Here is a 15,372-nt window from a genome sequence, read left to right as displayed (position 1 = left end):
AAACGTTGCCCTGAAGAGATGAGGCTTGTGTGGGGCCAGGGTTAGGATGGGGGGGGGGGAGAATGGGTTGGGGCTGTGGGCGGAAAGGGGCGGGACTGGAGTGACATGGGGCGGAGCCACACATCCTTCTTTTTTTTTTTTTTTTTGTAGTACAAATCTGGTAACCCTTTCGATTGTCATATTCTCAGCATGACCTTAAGGGTTCTTAAGGAGTTAGAGTTTCAGGAAAACTAGCTGCACACAAACTTGCAATAGATTTGGGCTCGATATTTGTGGACCCGATCTCTTAGATTTAAGAATTATTCTTGTACGAAACACCTGCCCAAATCATAGATGACCGCGAGAGGCTCAGAAAAAAAAAAAATATATATATATATATATATATATTTGTTGGCTGTCTCCTGCCTGTTCTGGTTTCTCGGTCAATGCAATCGGTACTCGATTGATTTTGTGCGGCTGACTCCTCCCCTTGCCGCGCTGGACCCGGAAGTGGTCGGATAGAAAGATTGAGCGCCGCAGACGCTGGGTGCAGTGTGTTGCAGGTCCTGGATAGAGCGGTGGGGACCGGTTGTAGCGCCTAGCGGACATGACGAACGGTGAGAGGTGGATGTTTGCTACCTCCGTGGGATTTTCTGGCTCTGGGGCCCGCGTAGGCCGGAGCTCCTCCTTCTTTAAACGAAAGGTTGCCGTTGGCTTTGTAAACATCTCCAAGGGATGGCAAAGGCTGCGCTGGATGTCTTTCCACAGCCCCCGCCTGCCTTCTGGTTATAGCCTAAGGTTTAGTGCAAGGAAGGGAAGGGATCTGGGATTTAGCTCACGTCTTAGAATTACCTTAGGTATAAAATAAGTAGTTCTATAGTCACAATCTTAGATTTGTGCTGGAGCAAATCTCTTAACCCTCCATTGCCTCAAGATCACAAGACTTGAGAGTGTCTCCCTTCATCCCGTTAAGCCAGGAGCACTGGTTTCAGCTTAAACTTTTGCACTGAGGCCTCACTATTATATATTTATTTAAATAGGCAGTTCCCTCCGTTGTAGGGTTGTGGTAATTCGGCTGCACTGCTACCCATCTTTCTTGGTTTATATTTGGGAATTTGGTTATTACTGTTTGACTTATTATATTCCCTTTTGGGTTCTTTAATCAGTCAAGATCACAAGGAGCAGCAGTGGATTTGAAAGCTGGCTCTTTTCAACCATTAGGCTAGTTCTCCATAGCGTTATATTTTCCCATAACCCCCACCACCACCCTTGAATCTGCATCAAGTGGGGTTGGGGGTTCTTTACGATTTGACTGTGTGTATGTCATTTATGCACGTCCTTCTTTTTTTTCCAGATGTGAGATGATGGAGACAACTCTCTTTTTGCTATGTGATTTATGCTTCAACACAGAGACATTCCTGAAGCATATATATATATATATATATATATATATATATATATATATATATATATATATATATTTATATTTTTTTTAAATAAGACATATTTTTTGTAAACTTCATGAAATGTCCATATTTATTTATTTTTATTTTTTTTGGGGGGGGCATGATGATGTGAATGCTGGAGATTTCAGACCATGAGGAGAAGGCAAATATGTTAGAAGCCGCTTTTAATGTTGAAATAGTGAATTAAGTGGAAAGTTTGAAGACTTTTTATGTTGAAAAGGCTTGGAGTAATTTTTTAAACTTTTGGAATCTTTTGTTTGTGGCTGAGGGTTACCACGGAGGTGGGTACATAATTTATATATGGTCTGTGATCAACATGTACCATACTACTCCTCACTCTCCATCCCAAGGCATACAGCAGTGCATCTCAGACTGTGTTCCTCCTGAGATTTCAGGTGTACTGGGGAGGAGGAGAGGCTCCAGCTAACTGATTATAGTACATGCCTCTCGCGGTGAGAAGTACGTCCTGTAGGCAATCAGCCGGTGCCAGCACCTCTCCTTCTCGCCGGCCCTCTTCCCTGCTGGCACCCCCCCCCCCCCCCCTGGCATCTCAGGGCTCATCTGGAGGGCCTTCGCATCTGCAGATGTGGGTGTGATGATGTTGCACATGCGTGTGACATCATCACTGTGATGTCCGTGCATTTCCGGAAGCCTCAAGCTGTGGCCACTACGTTTAGTGTGCCGCAGCTCGAGAAAGTTTGCGGGACACTGGCATACAGGCTACAAAGGATTCGTCTGCTGTTGTAAGTTTACTATAATAGGTTGCACAAATTTAAATATAAAACAGCAGCAAAAAACAAAAGGAAAACTGAGAAGCTTGCCAGTTTTAACGTAAAGGGGACTAATCTTCAAAGCACTTAGACATACAAAGTACCATAGTAACCTTTGGTACTTTGTAGGTTTAATTGCTTTGAGAAAATGAGTCCCAATGTCTTTTAATAGGCACTCCAGTATTTAGCAAGTATATACAATAGAAGAATGATGAAAAGTAAAAAGCAAATTGTCCATAGGATTAAAGTAAATAGGCCGCAGCATTATTTGTAACCTTTCATTAAAGAAACATTTCTAGGTCTCCTTGGTGTAACGTCACTCACGCCCTAATCCAGCATCTCTCATAAATTTAGCAGACTGCAAAGATGGTATAGAACGAGACTTGGGGGTGATCGTCAGTGAGGACATGAAGTCTGCCAATCAAGTGGAGCAGGCTTCATCCAAGGCAAGACAAATAATGGGTTGCATACGAAGGGGTTTCGTCAGCCGTAAGAGGGAAGTCATTATGCCATTGTATAGATCCATGGTGAGGCCCCACCTGGAATACTGTGTGCAATTTTGGAGGCCGCATTATCGCAAGGATGTGCTGAGACTGGAGTCGGTGCAGAGAATGGCCACCCGGATGGTCTCGGGACTCAAGGATCTTCCATATGAAGAACGGCTTGACAAATTACAGCTATACTCGCTCGAGGAGCGCAGAGAGAGGGGAGACATGATCGAGACGTTCAAGTATCTTACGGGCCGCATCGAGGCGGAGGAAGATATCTTCTTTTTCAAGGGTCCCACGACAACAAGAGGGCATCCGTTGAAAATCAGGGGCGGGAAACTACGAGGTGACACCAGGAAATTCTTTTTCACTGAAAGAGTGGTTGATCGCTGGAACAGTCTTCCACTACAGGTGATTGAGGCCAGCAGCGTGCCTGATTTTAAGGCCAAATGGGATAGACACGTGGGATCTATTCACAGAGAAAGGTAGGGGAGGGTCATTAGGGTGGGCAGACTAGATGGGCTGTGGCCCTTATCTGCCGTCTATTTCTATGTTTTATGTTTCTATGTACTTTTTGTAATGGTACATCAAAGTCTTTTAGTTATTCTGTAGCCTTTTCCTTCTGATTTTTGAGATATGGTTCATTGAGGTGGATTTTAGCATTTAATCTCTCTATCTCTCTCTTGAATGGTGACAGGGTTTCTGGGCTCCTATGCAAGTTTCAAGTTTATTAGGTATCTTGATGAATCGCTTAATCAAACTTCAAAGCGATGTACATATTAAAATTTACATTTGTTAGGTAACTGTACAATACATACAAATATTTAAAAAAAAAAAAAATTACACTGTTTAACATACTCTTAACATTAGGTAAGGAGGGGTGAAATACAATTCATTAAAGTAAAGAAGAGACATTCAGGGAAAAAACACAAGGGTAATAGTTAAAAAAATATATAATAAAGTACAATGGAGTAGTAACATAAAAAAAATCAGTTTGCAAAGGCATCTTTAAAAAGAAAAGTTTTTAAGTTACTTTTAAATTTTCCGAATTCCTTCTCCTCCCTTAAAAAAATAGGGAGGGCATTCCAAGTCTGAGGTGCAGTACATGAAAAAATAAATTGCCTTCTCGTATTTATACTTTTTAATGAAGGAATAGACAATAAGTTTTGTGCCAGTGATGTTTGAGGTAATGCTCTGGTAGGCATTAGTGTTCCTTAAGTGCTGTAAGCATGCCTTGTGAATCGGTTGAGGTGATAAGCCTAGGGTGGGTGGATTAACCTCTGACACTTGAGGGGTTTTTGTCATTCACCAATTCCTCTGGATTGGATTGGTTTTATTATATAAGTACTTATGATTATCGGCAGCTTCAACCTTGGTGCCTTGAGCAGAGAGCTAAAGCTATGGTGGGCTCCTAGATGGGCTCTCCGCCTGTTGCTCTTCTATATTCTTCTTTCCTGGATTCCCCCTAGAAGAGGAAAGACATGGCTCCTCTGTTCTTAGGTTTTATAGTTCCTCCCAAAGCTCATAGCAACATTACACTGGATCAGAATAAATCTCTTACTGTTATACTTTGATACCTCTTTTTTGGAGCAAGGGTCCAGATGTTCTTTGTGTGACTGTAATGAGAGAGCATTTTGGCAACCTGTCACGCAAATAATGAAGAGGGAATGAATGTTGGAGACTGGGAGTAGGAGCTGCGAGAGAGGAGAATAGAACATGTGTATATGGTAGTTGGCAGCCCTATTTTTCTTCCCTGTGTACTAGTTATATAATTGCTTATTGCTGTTTGTGAGGGCTTGGGCATGCTTCTTGGCCCATGTGCTTTGGGATCTCAGTGCAAGAATGAGACATTGGTGCACAGGTTTGTTTAAAAATGTGCAGTATTTTGTGGAAAAGACAGCCTTTCCCAAATGGATGGACCCCCCTCCTTGACCAGTGGCACCTGAGTGCTGACATTAACATTTTAAAAAAGGAGAGGGAGGGAGCAGCTTTTAAACTAGAACATGGAGAGCCAACAGTCACTCAGTAGACATGGTTTAGAATGAAATATCTTCAAAGGACTTAGCAAAAGTTGGAGACTCACAATAGAGAGGTTAAAAAAGATATCACATATTCACGATAGAATGGACTCAAACAAGATTACTTCAGCAGGAAACAAAATGCACTGTGCAATTTTTGAGGATAGACATTCCATGTATGGTAGGGAACAGTCGGTGGCACAGGGAGGGGGGGATGCACTGCCTCAGGCACCGGCACCTCTTTGCCCACCCACCTACCTCTTCAAATGATCACCAGCAGCCTTGGCTTTCCCTTTAATGTCACTTCCTGGTTGCAGGACCAGGAAGTGATGGCGAAGGGAGAGCTGAGGCTGGCGGGAGCAGTAGGTTAGAGATGCTGCTCCCCACTGGCGATCATTTGAAGTACACTGGGGGGACGCTTGGCGAGGTGATGCCAGGCACCTCCTTCCCTCGCTACACTATTGGGAAGAGTATAGGGATATACTACCATATGCTTGGACAGAATGAACAGACATAATAAAATGTTAATATAAGTTAGGGAAGCTAACAAATTTGGCAACATAATAATAGAGATTTCAGTTATTCCCACCTCAGCTAGCCTTATACAATATAGGCTCCTTTTACAAAGGCATACTAGCGGTTTTAGTGCAGGCAGTAGTTTTTCAGATAGCACACACTATAGCATGCGCTAAAAACGCTAGCGCACCTTTGTAAAAGGAGCCCTATGTCTCAAAAATTTACAAAATAATTCACAAAATACATGGTTTATTACATATACTGTATAGCGATCTCATTGGGTACGGTTATGGTAGTGATACTCTTGGATGGTTTTCTCTGTAAGCCAATGATAAAAGGGATGAGACATTTGGCATGATGGATTGGGATGTTTGTTATTTATGGGCTGAGGTGATAATTGGATGTGTTGCCTTTCCCTCACAGTGTATTCCTTGGATGGGATTTTGGTCTTTGGCTTGCTCTTTATCTGCACTTGTGCCTATTTTAAGAAGGTGCCTCGGCTGAAAGGTTGGCTGTTATCTGAAAAGAAGGGAGTCTGGGGTGTCTTCTACAAAGGTAAGAAGCCCAGCTTCACAGTTCTGAGCTGAATTTGGATGGATGATTGTTACTACTGTCAAATAAAATTAATGATGGAGTATCTGTCAGCACAAAATTGGAGGAAGGCCTCATTTGATCCTTTGTAATTTATTTATAAACAGCATTCTAGTTCTCTGAAGAGGAGGAGATTGTGTTTCTATCGGTATAATTTGTCAGACAAAACTTTACATCCTAAAATGTTTATGCAACATTTAAGTTTATTAAAACATTTGATTATTGCCTACCAGCATCCTGAACCCAGCAGTTTACAAATCCAAAATAATACATAAAAGAAACGCCATTGATAATATAGGACAGATCTCACCTCCATTCAGACCAAGATCTTTCATAAAATATCCTAAAAAGGGCCAATTCCTCATCCATTGCTCTGTTGGTCATATTCTGCAGACAACCTAGTAAATCTTTAAAATCCCATCTACCTCCATATCAAAATCTTTTTTAAAAAAATAAACAAGAGTTTTTAAATGCCATTTTAAATTTGCTAAAACTTTCATGTTTTCTCACCACAAAAAAAAGGGCATTCCATAATTGAGAGGCTAAATAAAAAAGGGCCTTATTTCTTGTTGAGGCCCATTTTGCTCTTTTCTAGCCTCATCAAATAACCAAATTCTACCCCTCAATCTAATACTTCCACCCTTTTTACTTAACAGCGGTAAGTGCACAGTTACTGCACCTTAGGTGTGTTAATTTTGAGGACATGCCAAGGTTCTGCTCATGCAATAGCACAGAGAAAATGCATTTACCACATGATGTGTATATGATCGATAAGGATGTACCATCTGCTGAGGAGATATTAAGTGAAATGCATTATCTGCTGCAGTAAAAGCTAATGTGCATTAACTGTGGGGAATGCTCTAGGAACTACTGATATTCAGTGTGCTGTCTTAACTTATCTGGGTACCAGATGATTTTTGGTTCTGCCCCAAAGCTAGTGCCAGTGCGCTCACGGAAAATATCTTGGCAGCATTTTCCAGCCAATGTGGCTGAAAATCAGTAGCTGGCTCTAGTGAGCGGTACTTATCTGGGACAGAGCCACTTCTACCCTAGTAAATGCTGCTGATTATTGACTCCCTTTGCTCACACTGGTCAAGTTCTAGGGTAATTATGGCTGAAAGAAACCTTTGTAAAAGGAAAAAAAATAACCTACTGTTGTCATGTTGTCAGGATATATAACCTGTGTCAGACTGACAACTGTGTAAACACCAGTAAAGAATTGAAGGGCCTCTAGGGTGCTGGGGAGAACAGATTTTAATAGATTGTAGATGCTTGGTTCTCTAGCACTGCGTTTTAGATGGGGATTATTGTTCTGTACTGCACTAACATATAGTTACTGGTGGAGATTTTCTCTTACCTTGCTTCCCTTCACTTTTCCTTTCAGCTGCTGTTATTGGTACCAGACTTCATGTGGCTGTGGCACTGTCCTGTATTCTGATGGCATTCTACATCCTCTTCATCAAGTGAGCCCTACTGCTTTCAATGCTCGCAATCAAACAAAGAAATGAAATTCAGGAGCAAACTTGGCTGTGGCTTCTGACAGACTATGACTGTATTCTGCAGCTGGAGGAACACAGCGCTGCCTGCTTCTTAGACTAAATGCCACACACTTCCCTTTTTTTTCCCCTGGCCTCTCTATCCAATGTTTTCTGCTATAAAGAAAAGACTCCTACTCCTCCATACCTGCAACACCCTGTACTAGTGCGCGTAGACAGCTCATGCCATTACAGGTTTTTCTTAATGCAAGAACTAGAACAAGTGTACATACAGAGATAGCGATGGCCCAGGATGAAACACACGTATACACATCCTGTGCTGATGGATGTCGTTTCCCTTCTACCTTCACTCTGATGCTTAGCAAGTGGATTTGGTCTAGACAAAGGAGGCGGTAAAGCAGTAAAACCTCAGCCATTGCTGTGACTGGAAATGACTGATGGAATCTCCATTCTCTTCCATGGACAGATCCTGCAACTCTGCTTTAACACCTGCAGCAGCAAAGTGCACTAAATCTTCCTTCTGCTGTAACAGGTTTTCTAATGTGTGATTGTTTTGAGCCTGAGGGATGGGACCTATATTAGCATTCGTATCATTGAGTGATGGGGGCTTTACTGAATATTTAGTAAAAGTGTAGCTCATTTGCCACCTAACTTGATTTCCCTCAGAAACGAAGCAGGGAAATGACACAATCCAGAGCAAGACTATCTCTGATAAAATGTTACATTTAGTGCCTATAGCTTCAGGGTAGTGAGCTGTTTCTAGTGGTTCGGGTATTGGTTTTGGGTCCACTCTAAGGGTGGTGGGGTTAAGGCATGTTGACAAGAAGACCATGCAATTGCTGTTTCCTTGTAGGGTTCTAGGTTGGCATCAAGTTCCTTTTCCACAGTCTGAAATCACTATATATGAGCTATACCTACCAGTCTGGTCACTGTTGTTGGCGGTTTCATTTTTTTTGTTTGACCTCATTCTCTATTAATGTAATCAAAGTAGCCCTTGACTATTGAAAACAAAGTTTTATGGCAAATTATCCTTGTGCTATCCATAGGAAGGCTAGGGAACAAAATTCATACGATATCTGAAGTGAGCTGTGAACTATTGTAAACCGAGTCGAGCTTTCTTAGAATGAAGACTCGGTATATAAAGCCAAGCATTAGATTAGATCTGCTATTAGCCAGTGTTCAAAAAAGGGAAGTGCGAAGAATCCTAATGGGGAAGCTGCTATGATGAGTGGGAACGTGAAAAGAGAAAGTCTGCAGGCATGATTACCCAAAACATTGCACACATTTTATCTAAAAGAGCCTCCGTGTTGAGACTTGAGCCCCGTTTTATTGTTGTTACTATATTTATGCTCTTAAGGAGAGGTGCAAAGAAATCTTACTGGCATTCTGGCTCTGAAGGAGCTCTGCTTAGCTAGTTTCTGACTGCAGTGTGATCGATGACAACTAGCTATCTAAATCTGGACTTACATTCTGAGTCAATTCCATGGCATGCTTTTTAAATGAACCAGCTGCTAGTGGGGAACACTAGATGCCTGTTAATGAGTGAAGGAAAGTACCTGTACTCCTACTCAGCTATCATCTACCTGTCTTACTCAAAAACCTTTTGCTTGTCTCTGATGACTGGAATGCTGCAGGTCTCATCTCACTAGATGCTGCCTGATTGAGCACATACTTGGGTGAAACAAACTGATCTCTTGCCAAACGGCTAGTGAAATCATGCTTATCACAAGGTCAGCATAGGTTTTCACCCCATGAATAATTAGAAATTGGGTATATGGCTCCTCTTCTCTTGCCAGTGTGCATCTGATGCTACAACGTCACCCACAAGATCTTTTAGAAGAGGACCCTGCACCAAAGGTTTGGAAGGCATGTGCTTGGTTCAGATCTGCAGTGTGGTTTGTACTAGCAGGTTCCTTCTATGGGGCCTGTTAATTACATTGGCCAAGTGGCTGAAGCACAGGGAAGGTAGGAGTTCTGTTAACAAGGCTGATCGTAGATGCTGAAGAAAATATTTTGAAGCAAAGGTTTCAAATACTTTTGATGAGAATTAAAGTCTTTAGAAAGTTACACAGGCTGGTTCTGGCTTCTGCTTGATTTTTTCTGGCTGTCTAACTCTGTTTTGGTTTTTATATTTTTCTCATATATTTTAATTCCCATCCACTATTGTGCTTCCTAATCACACATAATAATAGTGGTGATTAACCTGTACCTATGTGTCAGTGTGACTTTAGCATCTGTTTCTATTCCAAAGCCTGGCACCCCTAAGAACAGCTATTTAAGAGCACTCATTCAGACTTGCACTCTGATCATCTCATTGGGCCACTGTGACAATGACTTTACAGATGATGTGACACAGCCAATCGGGAACAGTGTGATATCAAAGCTGACGGTAAGGTACTAAAAGCAATGGTTTCCAAATCCTAGATACTCCACAGCCAGTAGGTGTTTCAACAAATCTGTAAAGAATATGCAAGAGCCCCATTTGTGTCTACTGGCCTGTACTGTGTGCAAATATTACTCATGCATGTTTTGTTGTGAATAGGTGGAAAATGTGATGAGTTGTGGGGTCACCAGGGTGGGAGTGTGAACCATTTCTAGAAAAGAACGAGAATAAATCCTTGGTTTCAAAATGCAGGGTATTGACTGACAAGAGTGTATACACTTTTCTCTTAAGCATCTTTTGGAATGGGTTAGGATGCAAAGTTTGTTAATATGATTGAAAGGATTAGTAGAATAATACAACTCCTTTTAACATATAGGCCTGGACGGCTTAGGGAAGGGTGCAGTGATGCTAAGAATGGCCCCTGCAAAACTTGATATCTCAATGATTTGGTTGATACAATACTACTATTATTTATATAGCACTACCAGGCACACGCAGCGCTATACAGAATCACAAAGAAGAAGAAAACAGTCCCTGCTCGAAAGAGCTTACAATCTAAACAGCCAAGACAGACAAACAGGATGTCAAGGATACAGTTAAGGGGAACGGTTAATCAGCTGGCTGGGTTACAGACCTTCTTACCCCATAACAAAATGGATTATGGGCTTGGCATTGGATTACAGAGCTCAGCTACTTCCAGGCTGGCATGATTCAGATGGAATAGCACAAAAGACAGCTTGTTAGCTCTATGATTGGTTGGATTAATAGCTTGGCATAGATGATTCTGGAGGGAGAGACATGGATGCCAAACCTGTTCCTTAAGACTGCAGCTGGGGGAGGGCAGGCACCGATAGTTACTTTCATTTCTAGGCCTAGACTGCTCGGTGTATTAGCACAAAGCCAAAGATCACACTGATTTAAAGTCTGATACTTGACTGGATAAGTTAGGAGATTGGCATAGTGGTACTAGCATTGCATGGGTTGGATTGGGCGTGATACAAGAATACAATCTGATATGAGCGGATGGTTCATAGATCTTGCACCTTTTTTATTGCTTAACAAGCCAGGTAAATCACATTATACAAAGATCAGTTTAAAACTAACAATCTACTGCTCCAATAATCAGTAAAGCAATAAGAATACCTCACCTCCCAGAATTTCCAAGCACACTTGGGAAAAATTGTCACTCATCTCTGTTTAAGAATTCTTTCCAGGTAGCTGCTGTTTGGAAGGATCCAGTATCGTACATGACCACCTGTGTCACCTTAAATGCTATTCACCAAGTTTTTATGATTTCCAACACTACCCCAGCTCTAAGGAAAGATATTGTAGTTACTCTTGGTCATTGAAAGTATCCTGCTTCACAAAAATGTGGGTGTCTATATAATTAAAAAACAATATACATTTCATAAGAACATAAGCAATGCCTCTGCTGGGTCAGACCTGAGGTCCATCATGCCCAGCAGTCCGCTCACGCGGCGGCCCAACAGGTCCAGGACCTGTGCAGTAATCCTCTATTTATACCCCTCTATCCCCTTTTCCAGCAGGAAATTGTCCAATCCTTTCTTAAACCCCTGTACTGTACTCTGCCCTATTACTCCCTCTGGAAGCGCATTCCAGGTGTCCACCACTCGTTGGGTAAAGAAGAACTTCCTAGCATTCGTTTTAAATCTGTCCCCTTTCAACTTTTCCAAGTGTCCTCTTGTTCTTTTATTTTTCGAAAGTTTGAAGAATCTGTCCTTTACTCTCTCTATGCCCTTCATGATCTTATAAGTCTCTATCATATCCCCTCTAAGTCTCCTCTTCTCCAGGGAAAAGAGACCCAGTTTCTCCAATCTCTCAGCGTATGAGAGGTTTTCCATCCCTTTTATCAAGCGTGTCGCTCTCCTCTGAACCCTCTCGAGTAACACCATATCCTTCTTAAGGTACGGAGACCAATATTGGACGCAGTATTCCAGATGCGGGCGCACCATCGCCCGATACAATGGCAGGATAACTTCTTTTGTCCTTGTTGTAATACCCTTCTTGATTATGCCTAGCATTCTATTTGCTTTCTTAGCGGCTGTTGCGCACTGTGCCGTCGGCTTCATTGTCATGTCCACCATTACCCCCAAGTCCCTTTCTTGGTTGCTCTCATTCAATAATATCCCTCCCATCGTATAGTTGTACCTCGGGTTTCTGTTTCCAACATGCAATACTTTACATTTCTCAACGTTGAACTTCATCTGCCATCTCGCCGCCCATTCCCCCAATTTGTTCAAGTCCCTTTGCAATTCTTCGCATTCCTCTTTAGTCCCAGCTCCACTAAATAGTTTTGTATCGTCCGCAAATTTTATTATCTCACACTTCGTGCCTGTTTCTAGATCATTTATGAATATATTAAATAGCAGCGGCCCGAGCACTGAGCCCTGCGGAACACCACTCGTGACCCCCATCCAGTCCGAGTAGTGGCCCTTCACCCCTACCCTCTGTTTCCTACCCGCCAACCAGTTTCTGATCCATCTATGTACGTCTCCGTCCACTCCATGGTTCTTCAGTTTCCGGAGTAGACGTTCGTGAGGCACCTTGTCAAAGGCTTTTTGGAAATCAAGGTATATGATGTCTATGGGGTCTCCTCTGTCCATCCGTTTGTTAATTCCTTCGAAGAAGTGCAATAAGTTCGTTAGGCACGATCTCCCCCTGCAGAAACCATGTTGGGTTGTTTTCAAAAGTTCGTTTCTTTCCAGATGTTCATCGATGTGTTCTTTAATCAGTGCTTCCGTCAGTTTCCCCGGAACCGAAGTCAAACTCACTGGTCTGTAGTTTCCCGGGTCACCTCTTGATCCCTTTTTAAAGATGGGCGTGACATTGGCTATCTTCCAATCCTCCGGGATCATGCCTGTTTTCAAGGATAGGTTGCAAATTTGCTGCAGTAGTTCCGCTATCTCCTCCTTTAATTCCTTCAGAACCCTGGGATGGATTCCGTCCGGACCCGGGGATTTGTCAGTTTTAAGTTTTTCTATCTGCCTGTGTACATCATCAAGGCTCACTTCCATGGATGTTAATTTTTCTGCTTGATTTCCATTGAATATTTGTTCAGGTTCCGGTATGTTGGTTGTGTCTTCGTTTGTAAATACAGACGAGAAGAACATGTTGAGTCTTTCTGCGACTTCTTTCTCCTCCTTCACCGCTCCCTTCCTGTCTCCTTCGTCCAGCGGTCCTACCTCCTCCCTAGCTGGCTGTTTCCCTTTAACATATCTGAAGAACGGTTTGAAATTTCGTGCCTCCCTGGCTAGCCTCTCTTCATACTCTCTTTTGGCTTTTCGAACCACACGGTGACATTCTTTTTGATACTTCCTGTGCTCCTTCTGGTTCCCTTCAGTTTTGTCCTTTTTCCATTCCCTGAATGAATTTTTCTTATTGCCTATCGCTTCCTTCACTATTTTAGTCATCCATACTGGGTCTTTTGTTCGACCCTTTTTGCACCCCTTTCTGAATCTGGGGATGTGCAGATTTTGTGCCTCGCTCACTGTGTCTTTGAAAAAAGACCAGGCATGTTCTACTGTTTGCCATTTTTTGGAAGTGTTCCTAAGTTTCTTCCTTACCATTTCCCTCATTGCTTCATAGTTTCCTTTCCTGAAGTTGAAAGATGTCACTATGGTTCTCTTTCCGTTCGGTATGCCTACTTCAACCTTGAACTTGATCATATTATGATCACTGTTTCCCAACGGTCCCACTACTTCCACTTCCTTTGCAGGTCCCCTTAGTCCATTTAGGATTAAATCCAGAGTGGCATTTCCTCTCGTCGGTTCTCTAACAAGCTGCTCCATGAAGCAATCTTGTATAGCCTCCAGGAATTCTGTCTCCCTAGCGCATCTTGAGCTTCCAAGACTCCAGTCTATCCCAGGATAGTTGAAGTCTCCCATAACAACTGTGTAACCACTTTTGCATTCTCGCTTCATCTCGGCATCCATTTCTTTATCGCTATCTCCGGTTTGCCCGGGTGGACGATAGTATAGGCCCATCTTTATTTCATGCCCTTTCCTACCCGGTATTTTAACCCATAGCGATTCCAGTTTGTTGATCATCTCCGCTGTGTCCATTCTTGTCGATTGTATGCTTTTTTTTACGTATAGGGCTATTCCTCCTCCTTTCTGACCTGACCTATCCCGGCGATAGAGCTTGTACCCCGGCAGTGCTGTATCCCATTTGTTTTCCTCATTCCACCACGTTTCAGAGATTCCAATGATGTCTATGTCCTCTGCATTGGCCATGGCTTCTAGCTCCCCCATTTTGTTTCTTAAACTCCTTGCATTAGTATATATGCAGTTTAGATCCTGGCATTTTGTCGTCTTCATTTCTTTTCCCTGTGCTTCAGTCTTTGGTGTCTTCTCTTTTGCTACAATCTTTCTAACCTCCTCTTCTGGGTTAGTTGACTCCTGTAATTTGTCTCTTGTTTCTTCCCTGCCTTTTTTCCCCTTAGTATCTTCACGGGATACCTTCTTCCGAATCATCGACGCTAGGTCGACTGTCGGCTTTCCCCTTTCTCTTAGTTTAAAGCCTGTTCTATTCCTCTCTTGACGTTGTTTGCTAGAAGTCTTGTTCCCGCCACGCTCAGGTGCAGTCCATCTCTCCTGTAGAGCTTGCTCTTGCCCCAGAACGTTGTCCAGTTCCTCACGAAGTGGAACCCTTCTTCCTCACACCATGCATTTATTGATTGTAGTTCTTCCTGCCTTTTCACATCTGCCCTCGGTACCGGTAGGATCTCTGAGAATGCTATCTTCTGGGTCCTCATCTTCAGTTTCCTTCCTAGAATCTTGAACTGTTCTATCAGCGTGCCTCTTCTGTAGTCTCTCCTGCTGACATCATTCGTCCCGATGTGGATCATTACTGCGGTCTCTTCCGTCTCTGCTCCTTCCAAGACCTTCTCAATTTTGTCCACGATGTCCTTGGTTCTCGCTCCTGGGAGGCAGGTCACCAGTCGATGGAGTAATTACTGGGGCTGACTTCCTGGAAGGAAGGTTAGTCTGAGTCAATAGAGAATTTACACGAACTCCAGCTCTTCCACTTCCTAGACCAGGGGTAGGCAATTCCGGTCCTCGAGAGCCGGAGCCAGGTAAGGTTTTCAGGATATCCACAATAAATATGCATGAGATAGATTTGCATCTCAAGGAGGCAGTGCATGCAAATCCTTCTCATACATAATCATTGTGGATATCTTGAAAACCTGACCTGGCTCTGGCTCTCGAGGACCAGAATTGCCTACCCCTGTCCTAGACCATTAGCAGATACCAAACTTAACTGTGGCCAAAAAACTTTGGTTCTCATTAGCCCTTTGTGGCTCTTATTTAGTGGCTGCACATGACTTGTGTGAATAATCATCCTCTGCCCTCAAACTACACAATTTCACTGACAAGACAACCCCTGCCTACAGTGCCTGAGGCTTTTAGATAGCTGCCCTTGTCTACCACAACAGAATTTAGTATCGTATAGGGTCATCCTCTCAGTCTTCTGTCATCTCTTAACAAGGATTTCTAGTGCAAGGTGTCTAGTGGTCCTGAACGCTAGGATTATACATTTGAACCCACAAGTTACGTGTAGAATGCTGCCAATCATCTTTTTGAAATCCACCAACTTCCCAGTAAGCTGTTCCTGCTCCCTCAGTTCTTTTCTGCAAGTTTCTCAG

At 42.8% G+C, this 15,372-nt stretch overlaps 1 protein-coding gene across 1 annotated transcript; it reads left to right on the top strand.

Moving 5' to 3' along the window:
- Window positions 1–440: 440 nt before the first annotated feature.
- Window positions 441–9,393, top strand: TMEM167B (transmembrane protein 167B). Its single transcript, XM_033918967.1, has 3 exons — window positions 441–596; window positions 5,661–5,792; window positions 7,213–9,393. The coding sequence occupies exons 1-3, from the start codon at window positions 587–589 to the stop codon at window positions 7,293–7,295; spliced, it is 225 nt and encodes a 74-aa protein (XP_033774858.1). The 5' UTR covers window positions 441–586; the 3' UTR covers window positions 7,296–9,393.
- The last annotated feature ends 5,979 nt before the right edge of the window (window positions 9,394–15,372 follow it).

The sequence above is a fragment of the Geotrypetes seraphini genome, chromosome 13, assembly GCF_902459505.1.
Source record: "Geotrypetes seraphini chromosome 13, aGeoSer1.1, whole genome shotgun sequence".
NCBI lineage: Eukaryota > Metazoa > Chordata > Amphibia > Gymnophiona > Dermophiidae > Geotrypetes > Geotrypetes seraphini.
The sequence above is the reverse complement of the archived record's forward strand: the minus strand, read 5'-3'. Positions and strand labels throughout refer to the sequence as shown.

Excerpts from the sequence above, each read along its gene's own strand:
- TMEM167B (XM_033918967.1), top strand. Across the intron at positions 5,793-7,212 it reads CTGGGGTGTCTTCTACAAAG|CTGCTGTTATTGGTACCAGA; the intron begins GTAAGAAGCCCA and ends TTTTCCTTTCAG.